The following is a 19831-nucleotide window of genomic DNA, read 5'->3' on the forward strand; positions in this document are numbered from 1 at the left end:
AAAGAAAAGGAAACTGAAATTTTAGCTGCAGCAAATCTCAAGCTAAATTGAAGTCACTGAATGCCAAGTTGGGGAGTTGAGAAGAGTTGCTTTTTCGAGCCAGCACTAGCCAGCTACAGCTAACTCTCAAGTATGCATCTGTACCTGCACATGCTCGTGTATACACTTACACACACACACACACGCACACACACACACACACACACACACACACACACACACACACACTCATTCCATCCTAAGAACGACTCGCCCCAAACCTTTTAGGATAGTCTACAATATCCCTAAAAGCTTCGAGTGATAAAAATCTCACATCTTCCCTAAATTAAATATTACTATTTTAAACCATCCAAAAGAGAACCAGGGTGTTAAAAATGGAAAAAGTACAAGACTGCATTAGAAGACCATATGACTTGTGTTCATTTATTAGCTATTCAACCTTGGCTGAGCCATTTAAATGCTTTGAAGTAATTTTATCATTATAAAATATAAGTAGTAATACCTGTCCTATCCACTTTATCTTAAGTGATGAAAATATCAAGGTCCCTTTTAAGTTAAAGATACTGTATGCCTCCTTGGGAGAATTAAAGCCTATTTTCTCTAGTTCTATTTTCTGAGGAAGTGCTATTCCCTCCTAATAAAAGTTTTTCATAACCTTGAAGAAAATCAGCAGGCTTTTAGGTTAACTCAGCTACTAAATCTGCTGTCTGAATTCATCAAGTTTTAGTTCTTTGTCTTTCTACAGTAGCGATCTCCACTTTTTTTCTTATTCAGATTTCCAACAAATCACTCCATTAAGCTGTGGAAAAGGTCATCAATGATCTTTTGCCAAATCCAGTGAAACCATAATGTTCATCTTACTTGACCTTTCTCTGATATTTGACACTGTTGATCAAGTCTTTTTTGAAAATTTTTTTCTCACATGGCTTCCATGACCATGTAATCTCCTAATTTTTCTCCCTACTCTCAGGTAATTTCTTCTTAGGTTCCTCTATCTGTCTTTCCTTTAAACATTCGTTTCCCAGATATTTTTTCTTATTTCATCCTTAACCACCCCGGGCAATTTCATATACTCCCATTGCTTTAACTATCTGTATATTAATGATTCCCAAACTTATAGCCCTAGTCTTCCACTCGCAGGAGCTGGTTTTGATTGAGATTTCTACATATCAAAGATAGAACAAATGTGTTTATTCATCTATCTCACTGAATTATTTATTCATCAGATATTTATTGACCATGTATGGTATATTAGGTAGTATTTTAGATGCTAGGTTGTCAGCCCTCCTGGAAATTACATTTTAGTGGAAGAGAAAAACAAACTATTAAATTTAATATAATGTCAAGTATTTATAACTTCACTGATAAAACACAAAGCAGTTTAAGGGGCTAGAGAGTGACCAAGGATGCTATTTTGGATAGGTTAGTCAGAAAAGGGCTCTTTGAGGAGATGTCATTTGAGCAGAGACATGATTCTCCTGTGGATGTGAACCTTATAATCTGGGAATATACAGTTCAAGGCAGCAGCTCCAGAGATCCTAATGTTTGGCTTGTTCAAGGAATATTAAGAAGGCCAGTGTTGCTGGAGTGAGGGGGGAAATGAGGGTGAAGAAATATGTAGAGACTAGAGTGTGTTGGACCTTGTAGTCCATGGTAAGGAATATGTTTTTTATTCTGAGATTTATGGGAACCTATTGAAAAATTTTAACAGGATAATAACATAGTTTCTGTTTATAAAAGATCTCTCTTGTTGCTCTATGGTAAATTGACTATAAATAAATAGGAATTTAAGAAGGGAGCCTTTTTCAAGAATTGAAGTACTCTAAGCAAGAGATGGTTATAGCTTAGACTGGGTGGTAGCAGTGGTGGCAATGATAAGCAGTTAAATAGTGGATTTATTTTGAAGGTTGAACCAGTAGTATTTGCTGAATTATTTGGTGTGGGTTATGAAAGAAGGGGGAAGGATAACTCCTAGGTATGGGGGCTGAGCAACTGAGGAAATAGGAATTGCCATTTATATTTTGGCCATGTTAAGTTTGAGACATTTATAAGATACCAAATGGATATGTCTATTGGCAATTGAATATGCAAGTCTGGAATTCAAGAGTTAGTTTACAGATAAACATATAAATTTAGGAGTTATCAACTTGTACGAGTATATGAGTTCTTCCCATAGAGACAGTAAGAAATAGAAGCTAAAGGATGACGGAGTCATAGAGCACTCCAATATTTAGAGTTTGTGAAGGGGAGGAATAGCTAGCAAAGGAGACTGACCAGAAGCTGCCAGTGAAATAGAAGAAACACCAAAAGAGGGAAGTGTTCTGGAACAGAATTGAAGAAAATGTTTCAAGCAGTTGACTAGTTAATTGGGTCAGATGCTCCTGAAAGGTCAAATGAGGTAAGGTCTGAGAAATGACAACAGATGTATCAAGATGGAGTTGTTGGGTGATCTTATGGAGAACTTTCAGAGGAGCAGTGGAGAAAATCTGATTCAAAAGAACTAGAGTTGAGAAGGTAGAGACAGGATAAACAACTATTTCAAGAAGTTTTGCTTTGAGAGGTACAGAGAAATGGGATTGTATTTGAAGGGGAATGTGGGATCTAGGAGATTTTTGTTTTGTTTTTTAAGCATTTTTTATTTATTTATTTTTTGGTGTCTAGCTAGTATGGGGATCCAAATCCTTGACGTTGGTGTTATAACACCATGCTTAACCAACTGAGCTAACAGGCCAGCCCTTTAAGCATTTTTCAAACACACCTTTTTACTTGATTAAACTCCATGAGATCAGTAATTTTTGTCTGCTTAGTTCACCAGTGAATTCTCTGCTCTTAGAACAGTGCCTTGAGTATAATAGATACTAAATACGTGTTTACTGAATTGACCTGAATTGGTAGAGGGAGAAATTGATGTAGGGAGTCAGGATAATTTTGAGAACAAAGAACCTTGAATAACAGAAAGAAATAAGGAAAGGAATCTTAAGTAAAAGGATTGGTTTTGGGAGTCGGGGAGTGATGACAAAGGATAGGTACAGATGCATGTAAGTTAGTAGATGTGGACAAGTATGTGGAAGTTCTCGTTGCTTCTATTTTTTGTGTGTATAAAATAGGAAACAAGATCACTTATTTCAAAAAGCTACTCTTTATTTCATTGGTCTAAATGAATCTAATTCAATGAGAAGAATAGAAATTAACATTTTTGAGCACTTATGCTCCAAGCACACCGTTCTATACTACTTTACATATTTTAATTTATCTAATTCTTACAATAACCCTATGAAGTAGTTACCCATAATGTTCTTTTCTTCAGTTTCCATTTCTTCAATTTCAGTCCCCTTATAATCATTTTGTTTTTCTTCTTTGAACTCTACCATATTCCCTTTAAAAGACAACAGAGTTAAACTGAAATTTACCAGGTGACCCAGCAATTCCACTCCTAGTTTCTACCCAAGAGAAATGAAAACATTTGTCCACACAAAAATTTGTTAAGAAATTTTATAACAGCATTATTCACAATAACCAAAAAGTAGAAATAATCCAACTGCTCATCAATTGATAAATGGATAAATAAAATGTGATATATTCAGACAATGGAATCTTATTTAGCAATAAAAAGGAACAAATCATTGATACATGCTACAGGATAGATGAACCTTAAAAACATTATGCTAAGTAAAAAAAAGCCAGACATAAAAGATCACATGCTGTATGACTATTTCTATGAAATGTCCAAAAAACTCTGGTCAGCCACCCAAACAACAACAACAACAAAAATGTCTAGAAAACTATAGAGACAGAAAGTAGATTAGTGGTTAACTGGGTTTAAGGGTAAGTTGGGGATTGGCTGCAAATGTGCAAAAAAGGCAATGAAAGTGTTCTAAAGTTGGATTATGGTAATAGTCACACAACTATGTAAATTTACTAAAAATCTTTGGGACATTTAAAATGGTGAATTTTTGTGGTACCTAAATTCTACCTCAGTAAAGTTGTTAAAATGCTTTAAAAACAGAGAAAACTAAGGAGAAAAAGTAGACAGATATCCACGCACATATGCACACTCTGAGAAAAGAAAAGCTCAACATAACTAGGCATTTTCTAACTTTCATAGCACTCTTATATATTATTCTTTTTTTTTATGACCGGCTGCACCGCGATCAGCCAGTGAGCGCATTGGCCATCCCTATATAGGATCCAAACCCGCGGCAGGAGCCGCTGCGCTCCCAGCGCTGCACTCTCCCGAGTGCGCCACAGGGCGGCCGTATATATTATTCTTTATCAGAGTTTTTGTGAGGTACTTACACAGTATAAGGAAAAGAGCTTGAACTTAAGATCCAAAAGGCCTGGGTTCAAATTCAACCTCTCCCATTTACTAATTACATACCTTTGGGCAAGTATCTTCATCCTTCAAATATCTAGTTCTTCATCTGTACATGATTGTAATATTTTATATCTTTCTAAGATGTCACGATAGAGTATGTAAAGCAGATTAATAATCTGTGACTATAAGAGGAATCAAGAGTTTCCTCAGGAGAAATAATACTAGTATTGATATTTTAAAAAATACATTGTACAAAGGGCTGACAGAAGATATAGCAGAAAAGGTGAATATTCTCATTGTGTTGTGCTAAATAATAAACTCATTTTTTTATGCTTTATTTTTAAAGATTGACTACTTGGTGTATTTTTACAGTGCATTAGGCCGTAAAAACTAGATTGTGACTTGAAATGTTGGTAGCTTTCAAAAGTAACCGCATAGTTATTAAATTTGTTTTCTTTTCCATTGAGAATCTAAAAAGTAACTTATACTTCTTATTTTATATAGTCCAGATTTTAGTACAGTTTTGAATACCTGTTTAAACCGAGGTTTTAGCAGACTTCTAGACAATATGGCTGAGTTCTTTCGACCTACTGAACAAGACCTGCAACATGGTAATAACTCCATGGATAGGTAAGATGACATATAAAAATATTATCATACTAATGAATGCTGTAAAAAAAAATGATGCTTTTGATGTGTATATTTTCTGTTCCAGGTAACAAAAGAAATCTTAGAGAATACATTTGAGAGCCTCATTTTTCAACAAATTAAATTGACTTCTTCATTAGCAGAAGCTTCTTCTGGATTCAATATTAAAACTTGCATTTTTTCCAAAAATGTTAACACTATATTGAAGTACTTAAGTTGAGAAACCACTTTTTTATAAGCCAAATTCCAATTAAACTCTTTAGAATACAAACCTGACAATGTATTTAAATTTTCATGTGTTCTCAAATACTATTCCAGTACTGCAAGCCATTATTGGCCTACATAATTCAATACTTTGATCATTATAACAACCAGGTATTTTTGTTGTAGATTCCCATTTGATAAATTATCTCCTTATAGTTCTGCAAATCCTTGTATATATTTATTTTCAATTATTATTATAGTATTAGAAATATTTAGTTACTGCAATTGTTAGTCATTTTAATCATAACTATTACTAAGTCATGGACTCATGTTGCCAGAAGGTGTCTTACAGTTTTATTATACCTTTGTCATCTCAACATGAGCACCATTGGTCTCAGAATTTACACTCTTTGAGGAACTCTGTTTTGTAGTTTTTTTATATCAGACTCAGAGAATAATGAGTACTAAATCAATGTTGAGTGACTATGGTCTCATTCGTTAAAATTTAGGGAAATAGTAATTGATATGCAGTATGTACCAGGGGACGTCAAAAAGTTCATGGAAAATGGAATTAAAAGATAAAAATAAGAAATATAAACTTTATTTCTCAACATAAGCTCCATAAAGTTCAAGACACTTTTGTAAGTAATGATACCAGCCATTTAGTCCATCCCTAAAGAACTGAGTGTCCTGGGAATTTAACCATGTCAATGCAGTCTTTTTTATATTATTAACTGAAGAAAAGTGGGTACTCTTTAAATGATTAAGAAACAAAAAGAATTCAGAAGGAGCCAAATCAGGACTGTAAGGTGGATGCCAAATGACTTCCCATTGAAACTCTTGCAAAATTGCCCTTGTTTGATGAGAGGATGAGCAAGAGCATTGTTGTGATAGAGAAGGATTCTCTGATGAACCGGCTTTTCTGGTTTTCTGCTAAAGCTTTGGCAAACTTTCTGCAAACACTCTCATAATAACTAGATGTTATCATTCTTTGGCCCTCTAGAAAGTCAATAAGCAAAATACCTTGAATATTCCAAAAAATGGTTGCCATGACCTTTGCTCTTGACCAGTTCACTTTTGTTTTGACTGGACCACTTCCACTTCTTGGTAGCCATTGCTTTGATTATCCTTTGTTTTGGGTATTGTACTCATGAAGCCATGTTTCATCTCCTGTTACAGTTCTTCAAAGAACTGCTTCAGGATCTAGATACTGCTTGTTTACACTTGATCTTAGCCAAAAGGCCGAGAAGCGATGGAGATACTGCTTGTTTAAAATTTCCTTTGAAAGCTCCACTCTTGTCTGCTGCTAATCTAGGAACAGCAGTTTTGACACTCATTGAGCAGAAAGTTTGCTCAACTGTAATTTTTCAGTCTGAATTGTGTAAGCTGAACCAGTTGAGATGTCTATCGTTTTGGCTCTCTGCTGTTAATCATCAGTCTGCTTCAATTAGGTCAGGAACAAAATTAGTTTTTTCATTGTGAATTGATGTGGATGGTCTACCAACTATGATCTTCATCTTCAGCATCAGTTTGTCCCTTCTTAAAGCAAATTATCCATTTATAAACTGCAGATTTCTCTGGGGCAAGTCCCCATAAACTTTTTGTAGAGCGTCAGTGATTTCACCATTTTTCTACCCAGGCTTCACCATAAATTTGATGTTTGTGTTCGCTTTAGCTTTAGCAGAATTCATGTTGCTCTGATAGAGGCTCTTTTCAAACTGTGGTCTGATCCTTCTTAATGCCTTAAACTAGATCTTGTTCAGACATGTTGTAGCAAGTTAGTATAACTTTATTTTGGTGCAAAAAATTTTGAAATCTGCATAGTTTGTTCATAATATACATTTTCCATGAACTTTTTGAAGATCCTCCTATGTGCAAAATCCAGTTTAATTGTTAAATACATAGGGCAAGAGATTATTTGCCCAATTCTCTGGGTCCCTTCTTTATTGCACAGAAAAGAATAACTTGGCAGTAGCATTGAGATTTGGAATGGTTAGAGCCATAAAGCTTATTTTCCAAAGCAATTTAAATATCACCCTAAAATATTTTTTAGAAATTATTTAAGTTATACAACAGCAATTTCAGCTCCAGACCTGTACTGTCTAAATCAAAGTGTTCCAGTTAATACAATTTCACCATAATTTATACCTAGCAAGGTATTAGTTATTTTCTAAGTAAGCCGTGATAAAGAATTGTTATAGTTATTTAACATGAACAAATACTTGATTTTATACAGTGAAGAATTACAACAATTACACTATAACCATATCAGCCATTCATAGTCCTCCTTTTCTGAGCTCCCATAGTACTCATTATCCTCACTTGCATGGAGAACCTACATGTGCTACCTTGAATTGATGTCTTATTCCTCAGTGACATTTTAAGCCTCCTCTCAGAATCAGAGATTACCTTATATCACTTTCATATCTCTTTACACACAGTAGACACTTGGTAGATATTTCCTGTCTAAATTTTTCTGTTTCATATTAATAACCAACTTCATGCTCCATGATTGAACACTGGAAACATTTTTATCATGCCTACTGTCATCCCTATTGTTTAACATGTTTGGGAAGTTTTAGTCATCATAGTTAGTCAAGAAAAAAGAAATAAGATTTTTAACTATTGGCAAAGACACAAAGTATTATTATTTATGTGTATTGCAATTAACAATCCAGACTCCTGAAGAGTATCAACTAACAAATGATGCAAACTAATAAAGGCTTAAATTATACACACACACACACAAATATATGAGGGTACTTCCAAAAGTTCATGGAAAGATTTGTATTATCTTTTCATTATATTTTTCTATAAACTTTCAGAAGTACCCTCATATATGTATATGTTATATATATAACATATGCTTATAATATGTGTGTATATTAATATATGTATAGTGAATATTTAAAATCAAAAGATTTTCTATCACCAGTAATAACCCAGTAGAAAATATAATGGATAAAGATAGAACCAAAAAGGAAAACTGTACAGACTTAAGGTATAAATATAGATGTAAGAATCCTAACTAAAATATTTGCAAATGAAATCCAGAAATATATAGCAACAGTAATAGCAGCCAATCCTTCTTCCATGTGCTAGTATGATGATAGGTATTTTTGGGAACACACCTCATTGAATTCTTAAAATAACTACAAAATAAGTACTAGTATTTTCCTCATTTTCCAGGTGAAGAGACTATAAGACATAGAAAAATTAAATACCTTCAGGTCAAACAGCTAGGAAGTGGTAAACCCTCGATTACTTCTGTCTAATATCAGTGTTCAATAACTTCTGTCTAATATTGGAGCCCAGAATTTTTAATGATTCTCTGACACTATGAGTCATTAAAGTTTAAAATGCAAGGAGGGTTAAAATATTAGGAAAACTATTATGGTAATCCATAATGGTAACCCATAATCAATAACTTCTGTCTAATGTCAGAGCCCAGAATTATTAATGACTAATTAAGGATTATTTTAAGAACGCAAAGAGGGTTAAAACTATGACTAATTAAGGTTTATTTTAAGAATGCAAGGAGGGTTAAAACATCAGGAAAGCTATTACAGTAATCCATAACATTAATAAGTCAATAGGACAAAAACATCATTTTCAGTGTTGCTGAAAAAGCATTTAATAAAACTTAACATTTATTATTGATAAAATCTCCTACTGGAAATAAAAACCTTTTATGTGATAAAAGAATATTTGAAATCAAAAGCAAATAGTAAAACATTATCAATAGTAAAAAACTAGACTGCTTTCCATTTAGTTCAGAAATAATATAAAGATGGTAACTATTGACATATTTGTTCAGCATCATTCTGTTATTCTAACCAATGCAGTAAGGCTAGGAAAAGACCAGTTTTGAGAACCAAATTCAGGAAAACCATTGACTTTTTTATATATTTATCTTGAAAATAGCAATTTACTGACTTTTTACTATTCTAATAAATTGTTAGTTGACTTTTGATTTCTAAGTTAAATTTATGCTCTCTTTGAAAATGGTATCACTTTTGGATGGGGAGAGAAAAAATCTATTGCAGTGGGACAATTGACATTCTGGGCAGAAGCCATATGGCAAAAACTGAAGACAGGGGGATCAAGGTACACGTGAGGACCTGGAAGGAGGCTGGTGTGGTGGCCAAACAGAACTAGGAAAAGGGTGGTGTGAGATGAAGCTGGTTGTTATCCTGAGAACACTGGGGAGCCACTGGAGAGCATAGAGCAGGAGAGTGACATGATGGAATTTACATTGTAGGATCACTTTGATTACTTTGTGAAGAAGGAATTGGGGAAGTGGGGGGTAGGGCAGGATATAGCAATGAATGAATGAAGATTTTTAAAAATCAATTCAACAGGTATTTATTGAGCAACCACTGTACACCAGGCTCTTTACTATGTGCTGGGATAAGACAGTGAATAAGATAAACATTGTACCTAACCTCCCAGAGATTGTATGATAGTGGGGGGGAGAGACAGCAAACAAGTAAACAAAAATTGCAACGGATTTTTAAAAGTGCTTCAAAGGTACCATGAAAGAGAATAATGCCTGATTTCTTCAGGAATACATAAATCTTCACACTTCCTGTTTTCTTTTCAAGCATTACCTCAAATCTCAGCAGAGCACACTGGTTAGACACCATAGCTTCAGCATTTTCATGATATTCAAAAGGAAATTTTTAGTGTAGCCCAGGTTAAAATGTATGAAATGTCATATTTAACATAACTAGCTAAAACTACAACCCACACACAAAAATACTTTCATCATTTGTCACTGTATTACACACAGTCATACACAGATGTATTCATTTATTCATCCAACAAATGTTTACTGAGCACTTACAAGTTAGAAATACATTGCTGTGTCCAGGCTTAGCTTGGACTAGGTTGGCAATGAGCAAAAGTAGACATTTTTAAAGAAATATTTAAGATAACTGATTGGATATAGGCAGGAGAAGGAAGTACAAGAATAATGCCCAGGTTTCCTACTTGTACAGCCTGATAGATAATGCTGTAGTTCACCAGGAAAAAAAACCATTCAACTTTGATAGTAAGTAAGAGAGATACAGATTTAACCCATAAGATACAATTTTCACGTACCAAAGATTAAGTAAAAAGATAATGTTCAATATAGAAAGAAGGCATAATGGAGCTGATAGTCTTACATACTGCTGGGGAAGCAGGTGGCATTTGGCAATATATATTATAAGCTTAAAAACATTGATATTCTTTAACCCAGTAATTCCTTGTTTATACAAAGTTATTTATATTAAGGAAAATTAGGCAAAAATTTAGATGCCCAACTCTAGGGAACTGATAATATACATTGTCACAGCTAGAGGATGGATTACTATATAATAATTAAATAAATGACAATCAGAAACTTTAGAAGAAACTTTAATAAGATGGAAAAATGTTCATAACAATACTATGCAGAAACAGTATGCTTGATAGGTTAGAGTTTTGTGTTTAAAACACACACAAAAAACCCCGTAGATATGTACAAAAATTACCAGAAGAAATTAACCATGATGTCAATTGTAGTTATTATTTCTTGGTGGTAAAATGATTGGTTATATTGTCTTCTTAATAAATTTCTGTAGGTATTCTTCAATGACTGCGTATTACTTTTATAATTAAAATGTTAAATTCCTGTGAGATGATTTCAGAAAATAATTATTACTGTGATGACTTTTCAGTCTTTCCAGTGTCAGCCTGCCATTAGCTAAGATAATTCCGATAGTAAATGGACAGATCCATTCAGTTTGCAGTGAAACCCCTAGTCATTTTGTCCAGGTAAGTTTGGGGGTATTATTAAAAACAAATTGAATTCTTGGTGTGGCATGTTTGTCTAATTCTTGGCTGTGGTTTTTATTCAAAAAACTCAAAATTCGGAACCATATATAGAATGTATTAGAATGTCCATGAGAATAATGTATCATAGCATATTTATAAATTTGAAAGCACCTTTCCCCGTGTTATAGTTCAACACCTGTTGAAATGCATTTTAGTCTATGTATATTCTAGTCGTCAGTTGAATTTATGTAGCATTAATGTTTTGCATTAAGCTGTGCTAGTAAAAAGATTGAGACTTGAGGCAGATCAATGATCCAGTTTCTCAAATTTTGAGAAAAACTAAAAAATTTTGTGGAGAAGTAAAGCATTTTAGTAATTAATAAAATTTTTATAACTATGAATAGTGCAATAATCTACTCACTAAAAGCTGCATAAACAATGGGTTATTTAAATTTTTCACTAGACTACCTATAACCCCATCTTCTTTCTTAGGAAAGAATTTGGAATTCTTATCCTAAACAGGATAATTTTGAACCTGCAGGAGTTTTTTGTGTGTGTGAGTCATTTGTGAACCTGGAAACTATAAGTAAAAAAATTACTTGCAGCTCACCTCAATTGCAAATTGTTGCAATAATGTACAGTGAGAAGAGACCCTAAGGCCTAAGTGTAAAGACAGCATCTTCTTAGTGTCATTTGACTCAGACAATTTGGTGTATCTTCTGTGTGGACTCTGTCCTCTTGGGAACATGGAGAACATTGTGATGAGGGTTATATTTCTTCCTTTCACCACAGTGCCATTAGCTCGTCCTTCACATGCATATTGTCCCGCACTTTTAAGTCTTGCATGTCACCTTTCTCCCCTGTAAGAGCTGGACATTCATATTGCAGAAGAGATAGTGAATAAGGCTGATCTTGTTTTACTGAAATTTAAGCTTCACATTTATATCACCGTGAGAAAAAAGGTGGTAACTCCTGGCATTTAAACCTTACCTTTACCTTTCTCAACTTCTGTAGAAGTCTCTGGCTTGACCAGTAAGTGGTTCATTTTAACAGATAAGTGGGAAATACTACCAAGAGTAAAACAACATTATCAGCCTTAATGCTTAAGTAATTTGATGTGCAACATTCAAAAAAAATTTTTTAACTTCCAGGCTCCGACATAGTTTATGTACTACATTTTAATTAAAATCTATATAATTTATAATAAAAACAAACAGTCTCAATCTAGTAAAAACACCACTGATAATAATGTTTAGTAAAGTTTTTTAGTGTGACTGGATGTAGATTAAATTTGTATGTAGACCATTGATTGACAAGGCTTTATTTATCACCAGTTTTTTAAACTATAATTTCTGTAAGTTAAAATACCAAGTGGTCTTCTTAATAAATTGTCTTATGCTCTGTTATTGCCATTTATCTTTCATAAAGCCTTTGCCTTGATTAGAATATGTCAATTTACTTAAAATTAATTTTAATTTTAATTTTCACATTACTGCTACTACTTCAATCACAAAGGTGTATAGGAGATCCTGTTGTAAGAATGCAGTAGAGCAGGGGTTGGCAAATTTTGAAAAAGGCTAGGTAATAAATATTTTAGGCTTTGCACATCATACATTCTCTGTGGGAACTACTCAGCTCTGCTCTGGTGGTGTGAAAGCAGTCATAGACAATACATAAACATATGAATGGGGCTATTTTGATAAAATTATATACAAAAACAGGCAGCAGTGGATTTGGCCTGCAGGCCACACTTTGCTGATCCCTATGGTAGAAGGTATTAGGATGGTACTATAGCTGGGGAAGGTAGGAGATGGAAGAAGCAGAAAACAATTGTGAAACCTGCTTTTTGATATTATTTTCAAATTGCTTGCAAATAACATAAGGAAACAAATTATTTCAGATTGCTTTCAAATAATATTTGGAGCAAGCTTTAATAGTCTGAACCAACCCTGTGATACATATTTTTAGCTCAGCCTACTAACAACATATACTGGAAGCTGCATCAGGAAACAGTTCTTGAACAGACTTGCAGTCCTTATTATAAAGCTGGAGTCAGCAAACTATGACTTATGAGCCAGATCCAGCCAACCACCTGTTTTATAAATTTTATTGGATGACAGTTATACACCCATTAGTTTATGTATTATGGCTGCTTTGCACTACAATGGTAATGTTTCTCAGCTTGTCCATACAACTCTTCTAAGTAAAAAAAGGGAAAAGAAACCACAGACCTCCAATGTTTAAATTATTTTAATGTATAAATAAAAAACTATATAAACTCCTTAAGCTTAGAGCTTTTTTGTAACTCAGAAACCAAAACATGTTTGTCATTAAATGGAATCTAAACTAGAAAAATCAAATACACCTTACTATAATATGGCTGATGGCCACAAATTCATTGTTCCAAAGTGAATATGGACCTATTGATGTTGTTGGGCATTCTACCTGCTTCTTGTACACCTGACTCGCTGGGTACTTTTTTATCTACTGTTTTCTGAAACCTTTATTTGTATTGTTTGATTTACATGATTTGGCCTTCACTTGAAGGATTTTCTGCCTCTGTTGTAATGCTACTTGGAGCCAACAAGAACATAAACATAAATACAAACAAAAGCCCCTAAGTTAGGTACAATACTAAGTTATATGTTTAATTTCGAAGTGATCCAGAGTGTGCTTGAGTTTCTTTTTCTATTTTCCTAGAAAGCAAAACAGAAAATCTCCCCTCAAATTCTTGGGCCCGAAAGTATGTCTGTAAATCCTGGTTTGAGAAACATGGATTTGAGAAACAATGGAACACTGTGTTTCATTGAATACCCGTACACGGTGTTTCACTGAATACCCGTACACGGTGTTTCACTGAATACCCGTACACGGTGTTTCATTGAATACCCGTACTGAATACTTGAAACTAAATATATCAAGTTCTCTGATGAGAGAATTGAACCGTTTCTCATTGAGAAAAGGCTCTCAACCTTTTGTGTCATGGACCCTTTCAAAATCTAGTGAAGCCTATGGACCCCTTCTAGAATAATTCTATAAATGCATACAATAAAACAATGTTTTAAAGGAAACAAATTATATACAGTTTTCAAAATACCTTATAAAATCAAATTTATTTTTATTTTTTTATTTTTTTTTAGCATCATGGGAGTTTTATTGGAAGTGAATTTTTAACTATCAATACAAATGTTAAAATCAAATTTATGATATAGCAATATTGCTTCTTTATTCATGCATTAAACAATATGTAATGGGAGTTCTGATAACTTCCATAACTGTCATATGATAGGAATTGTCTGTGATTTCTGTGGAACACAAATTGACACATCCTGCTAATACTATCACAATTTGTTGACTACATTTATAATTGAAAGAAATGCTAGATTTTAGAGGTTAATGAAAATAAAGATGTAATTTTTTTCTCTTATTTTTATTTTCACAAATCCCTGGGGTGGCGGGGGGGGGGCAAGAACTCTTACTGTAATGTGTGTGTGTGTGTGTGTGTATGGGGTTTGTATATGTGTGTATACATAGAATAATCACATACTACTTTAGATCTTCTAGAAAGTAATATACCTCAACCATGTTGTGTCACCTTCTAACGAAAGTACCTTTAATCTTGTACCTTTAGTATTGTAATCGTTTATTCAAAAGATACTTATCTAGCACTAGTCATACACAAAAATACATTTGAAGACTGTCTTGGGTTTTTTTCCTCAAAGTCACACCTGAATATTTATAATACCATCATCCCTCATATAAGAACCTAAACAATAAATATCTCCTAGAATTTATTATAAGAAAAAATAATCCTTTCCTTAAATGGTTTTCTTCTTGATCTTATCTCCTACAAAACTTAGAGCTAAATTCATTGCTTGATTGTAGAAATGAACTCAAATTATACTTTGTACAAACTGTAATGTTATATTGTCATCTTTGCTAGGATCTGTTGATGATGGAACAAGTGAAAGACTTCGCTGCTAACGTGTACGAAGCTTTTAGTACCCCTCAACAACTGGAGAAATGATTTTTCCTTTAAGAAGAACTACGGTGCGATTCATTTACTTTTAAAAGTACACTAAACAAATCACCTATACCTAGAGTGACAATTTGTTACCAAAATGCCTAATAAAAATATATTCTTAATCAAAGACATTTCATAATGAAATAGATTTATTTGGCATCTTAATATATTTTTTTAAATTCATCAACCAGTTTTGTGGGCATACCTAAATGTACACACAATGCACGTATCAGAATTGTTAATAGTTTATTACACCACGGATATTGGTTCCAAACTAACTAAAAACTAATGTAGATACTTTTTAATATATATATATAATGTGAAATGCAGTGTACTTTGACATTAATGCTGAGGAAAAATCTGTTTAGTAAATAGGTCAGGATGTGTAAAGTTTGGAAAATATACTATTTAACTAATGAAGTTCTCTGGACTGCAGTAAACAGGAGTGAATTAGACTTTTCTCCAGTTACATTTACCTTTCAAAGGAATAAATTATTTGTCTCAAATACACCCTGATGGAGGTCTTTTCTTCGTATAGAAATTAATGAATTTTAACAACTATGATCAGGTATTTTTTTCTTTGCTACTTTTTCTCACTATTCTTTACTATATTTTCTAAGGCTTTGTTAACAAACCTTAGAAATTTACATATTGATTTAGAGGCTAAAATTGTGTTGACACCGTTTATTCACAGCTATTATAAAATACAGGTACATAGTTTTATTCATTTGTATGTAAATAATTTTAATAACTTTGTATTGATTTTGATTACAGCGAATATCTTATTGCAATAAACTATTTTAGTAAAATGTGCTTTTTTTGAGTTAATACTTTTCAGCCATTAATCTATTTGTCCCAAAGCATTTTGCATTATTTTGGAAGAGAAAGCATGCTAGTTTTTAAGTTTCATTTTAACTGGTAATATAGTTTGTGCTTTCTTTTAATGTTTGTTTAGAAAAAATAGCGTTACCTTCTGAAAAAGAAATATTTCATTGTCTCTAGTAAATCTATACTTCTGCATTTAGATGGGTAATTAGGGCAGAAATAAATTAATCATTATGTATCATTAATATATCAGATATATTTTCAGTAATACAGAATATTTTCAGTAACCTCGTTTTATGTTCCTCCAACATGACATATAGCTAAATAGAAGGTAGAAGAGACCTCATAATTCATTTTCTAAGGCCTGGGTAGGTCTGGAGCCAACAGCTAGGGAATCTGTGTCTAGAATGTTAAAAAACAAAAAACAAAAAAAACCTGGTATGAAAGTGGAGAGGAGGGCTAATGCCTCTAATCAAAATTTGACAGATGTAATGGTGTCATTCTAATTAGGGTGAAGGAAAAATTGCATTTTAGAAAATTAGGCATCGTGTGTGTAATAGTGTGTGCATCTCTTCCAGCAGTACTAACCCAGGATTTCATTCAGGAAAAATTTGAGACTGAACAGGTGTGGCCTTGTAAAGACAGAAATTTGATCAGCTGAAAATTGTCACCTAGGATCATCTGCAGGGTTGTGGGAATTGAAGAGATGACAAAGTAAAAACCACTTGTATTTAAAGTGAATTGCTCTTAGACATTACCAATTTGCCTTCTAATAGGAATCCTCTTGTCTGAAACCCTTAGTAGTTTGGTTAATCCAAAAAGTCATTTAAAGCAGGATATCATATATAAATATATTGTTAGGCATGTTAACTTTAGGATGTCAGTTTCTTTATTTGCCAAGCCTTTTCTAACTTTTCAGTATAGATCTGCTGAGCTGGGGCATTGGTGGTATAGTGGCTAGCATAGCCACTTTCCAGTATATGTCTACTGATAGGAGTTCCTGTTCAAATCACACGCACTACATTACATAGGAGTGAACCAGAGGTGAAGGATTCTTGTAGCTTTTTACTATATTTCCCCCCAGTCTTTAAGAACTATTTTGCCTACACTTAATTAACCATTAGCTTTTTTAAAAATAAATTTTTTTCAAGGCAACACACTTTTACCTAGTCTTTCCAAAGTATTCAACTTGGCTTTCACAGAAACTACAGCTCTTCACACTCATGTCACCAACTTGTATAATCATGACAAAAAGTTCAAGTGGCATAATCAATTCAGTAATTGTATTAGTTTCCTGGAGTTGCTATAACAAATTACCACTAACTGGGTGGCTTAAAACAACAGAAATTTATTCTCTCAGTTCTGGCAACAAGAAGGCCCAAATCAAGGTGTCAGCAGGACTATGCTCCCTCTGAAGCTTCACTCTAGGGAAGATATTTCCAGTCCTTCTTTGTCTCTTCTAGCTTCTGGTGGCTCCAAGGCATTTCTAGGCTTAGCAGCATAACTCCAACCTGTGCCTCATCTTCACAAGGCCATCTTCTGTGTGTCACTGCATTTAGAACCTATCCACATCCAATATGAACTTATATCAATACTTATCTTCATCTGCAAAGAAACTATTTCCAAGTAAGATCACATTCTGAGGTTCCAGGTGGACATAAATTATTGAAGAACACTGTTCAACCCACAAGTCACAAATTCAACTAACCATTGGTAAACATACATTGCAGCAGGTGGGAATGGAAGTGCAGGGTGTGCCTTCTAATTGAAAGCCTGCACTTGTCCTAGACATCGGTCAGTATCCTTTTCCAAGGAAAGGGAGAGTAGCTGTTAATCTAGTGAGTTGGTTAAATGGAGATGACTTAAAACTGCTTCTACTTTTTTTATTTCAAACTTATATAAATGCGTTTGTTACTGTATGTATAAAAATTTGATATGAGCATTTACATATTTGTTTAGAAATTAGGCAGAAAGATTATTATCTAACCAGGTCTTTTTCTTACAAAAATGAAATGAGCAGAAGGCAAAACATCTGTCATGTTTTCTACTCTCCTAATTTATATTTATTGGAATAGCATGACTTTTTAGAGCAGTTGTGTTGCTTCAATGTGGCACGCATAAGAAAATGAGATAAAATTTTATTAAAGTGACATCCATATTCAAAATGGTAAAATCAACATCAACATCTAGATTATTCAGTCTACTAATGTTCTTTGGTTTGCCTTCAATATTTCTCTAGTCATTAAAGGTAAATCAAAAGTCACTGGAATTCAAACAAGCCATTTTTTACCATTAGTAACTCTAGGAAGAGGACTTACTGATTAGAGGATAAAAACTATTGGCTTAATATAGGTAATGAGAGGTCTGATTTTTAATTATTCTTGCCCGCCGTACCACAAATAACTCAGAATTTGCTGGAGAGTTTTTGAATCCTTGTAGAGACCCAGCTGTAGTATATTTTGCATGTGAGCAAGATACCCCTTAATAAATTTAAATTTGGGGTCTCATACCTTTTCTTATATAGTGTCTGATTATTGGCAAAGCATTCTATCAGTGCCTCTGAAGGCTGAGCTATATTTTATCATTTAATTCCCTCATAGCTTCTTATTAACTAAACCCCATATCTAACTATAATTTGCTTAAACATTTCGATTCCTTTCCTGTATTCTCAACTTTAAAAGGCAAAGATGGACAGGGTAGGAATTTAAGTGGTTGGCAGGTTTTAGTCTCAAAAATATTTTTTCAAATAAACAGATGTATTATTCCTGTTACAAAATACCTGAAGCTGTGTAATTTACAAATAAATGAAATTTATTTCGTACAGTTTTGGAAGCTGGGAAGTTCAAGGTCCAGGGAACATATCTGGTAAGGGCTTTCTTGGTGGGAAATCTCTACAGGGTCCCATGGCAAGCAGGGCATCACAGGTGAGAATCGGGTGAGCAAGAGAGTTAACTTCTGACTTGCTCTCCTTTTAAAGCCATCAGAACCATGCCCATTATTCCATGAATGGACCAATCCATTCACCAGGTCATAGTCCCCACAATCTAATAATCTCTTAAAGGCCTCACCTTTCAAATACCATAGTTGGATTTCCCACCCTCCTAACACTCTTACAATGAGGGTCAAGTTTCTAATAAATGAATTTTGGGGGGACACATTTAACCCATAGCAACAGGTGAGCCTACTTTTGTGTTAAGATTCCTATTACGCTGTTTGGTTTGAGTTTATTTTGTTTTCCTTTTTTGTTTTTCTTAGTCTAGTGTTTGGGATCATGTAAATCTATGCACACTGGATCTCTAATAAAATGTTAACTGGGACTTAAGACTACTAAAGTATTTATCCACATAAACACTTTGGCATGGTTTCAAAACTTTGATAGGTGCAGGAGCTTCAACAATGAGTAATTTTTTTTAGATTTTCAACCTTAGTGTGATTTTAGGAAATAAAAATAATGAATAGTACTTTATTTCACTCTCTCTTTGAAGGATTTTTGGAAACAATGAGATGTTTGCATTTGATTAATGTGTCAAAATGGAACCTGTAGCACCTCAAATAAAGATATGGCCATATGAACACCTTTTGTTGAGGTGGATAAGTTCTTTAATCAGTTTTCCTTTAAATTTAGATCAAAATCAGTATTATTTGTGTTTCATTCTTAGGGCAGATCTGAATAGACTTCCTAATTTTCAACTAGGTTTTCAACTCCTGTTTGCTTGAAGGAAAATACAGTAAGCAAATTTATGAATTTAAATTGGACCTCAAATTAGCTCATCTACAAAAATAGATCCAAACCTCTAATTCCACACTTCCTCCACCCCCCAAAAAACTGGAAGAATATGTACTAAAATATTAATAGTGGTGATCCGAGTGGTGATTTTATCTTTGAGCATTTCTGTATGTTTCAGAATGTCTACATTGAACATATATCAGTTTTATAATCAAGAGAAAAAAGACTTTTTTTTTTTGTTTACAAGGAGACAAGTACTGGAAACATTGGAAATATATGTTTGGTCAGG

At 33.6% G+C, this 19831-nt stretch overlaps 1 protein-coding gene across 1 annotated transcript in view; it reads left to right on the forward strand.

Moving 5' to 3' along the window:
• PEX3 (peroxisomal biogenesis factor 3) overlaps nt 1-15117 on the forward strand; it is a 46339-nt gene extending 31222 nt beyond the window's left edge. Inside the window, exons 10-12 of the mRNA XM_063097316.1 lie at nt 4820-4945; nt 10870-10966; nt 14910-15117. Coding sequence (XP_062953386.1) covers nt 4820-4945; nt 10870-10966; nt 14910-14993 — 307 coding nt within the window. The 3' untranslated portion in view covers nt 14994-15117. The remainder of the gene's footprint in view (nt 1-4819; nt 4946-10869; nt 10967-14909) is intronic.
• Nucleotides 15118-19831: the final 4714 nt, after the last annotated feature.

Source organism: Cynocephalus volans, chromosome 5 (assembly GCF_027409185.1).
Source record: "Cynocephalus volans isolate mCynVol1 chromosome 5, mCynVol1.pri, whole genome shotgun sequence".
NCBI lineage: Eukaryota > Metazoa > Chordata > Mammalia > Dermoptera > Cynocephalidae > Cynocephalus > Cynocephalus volans.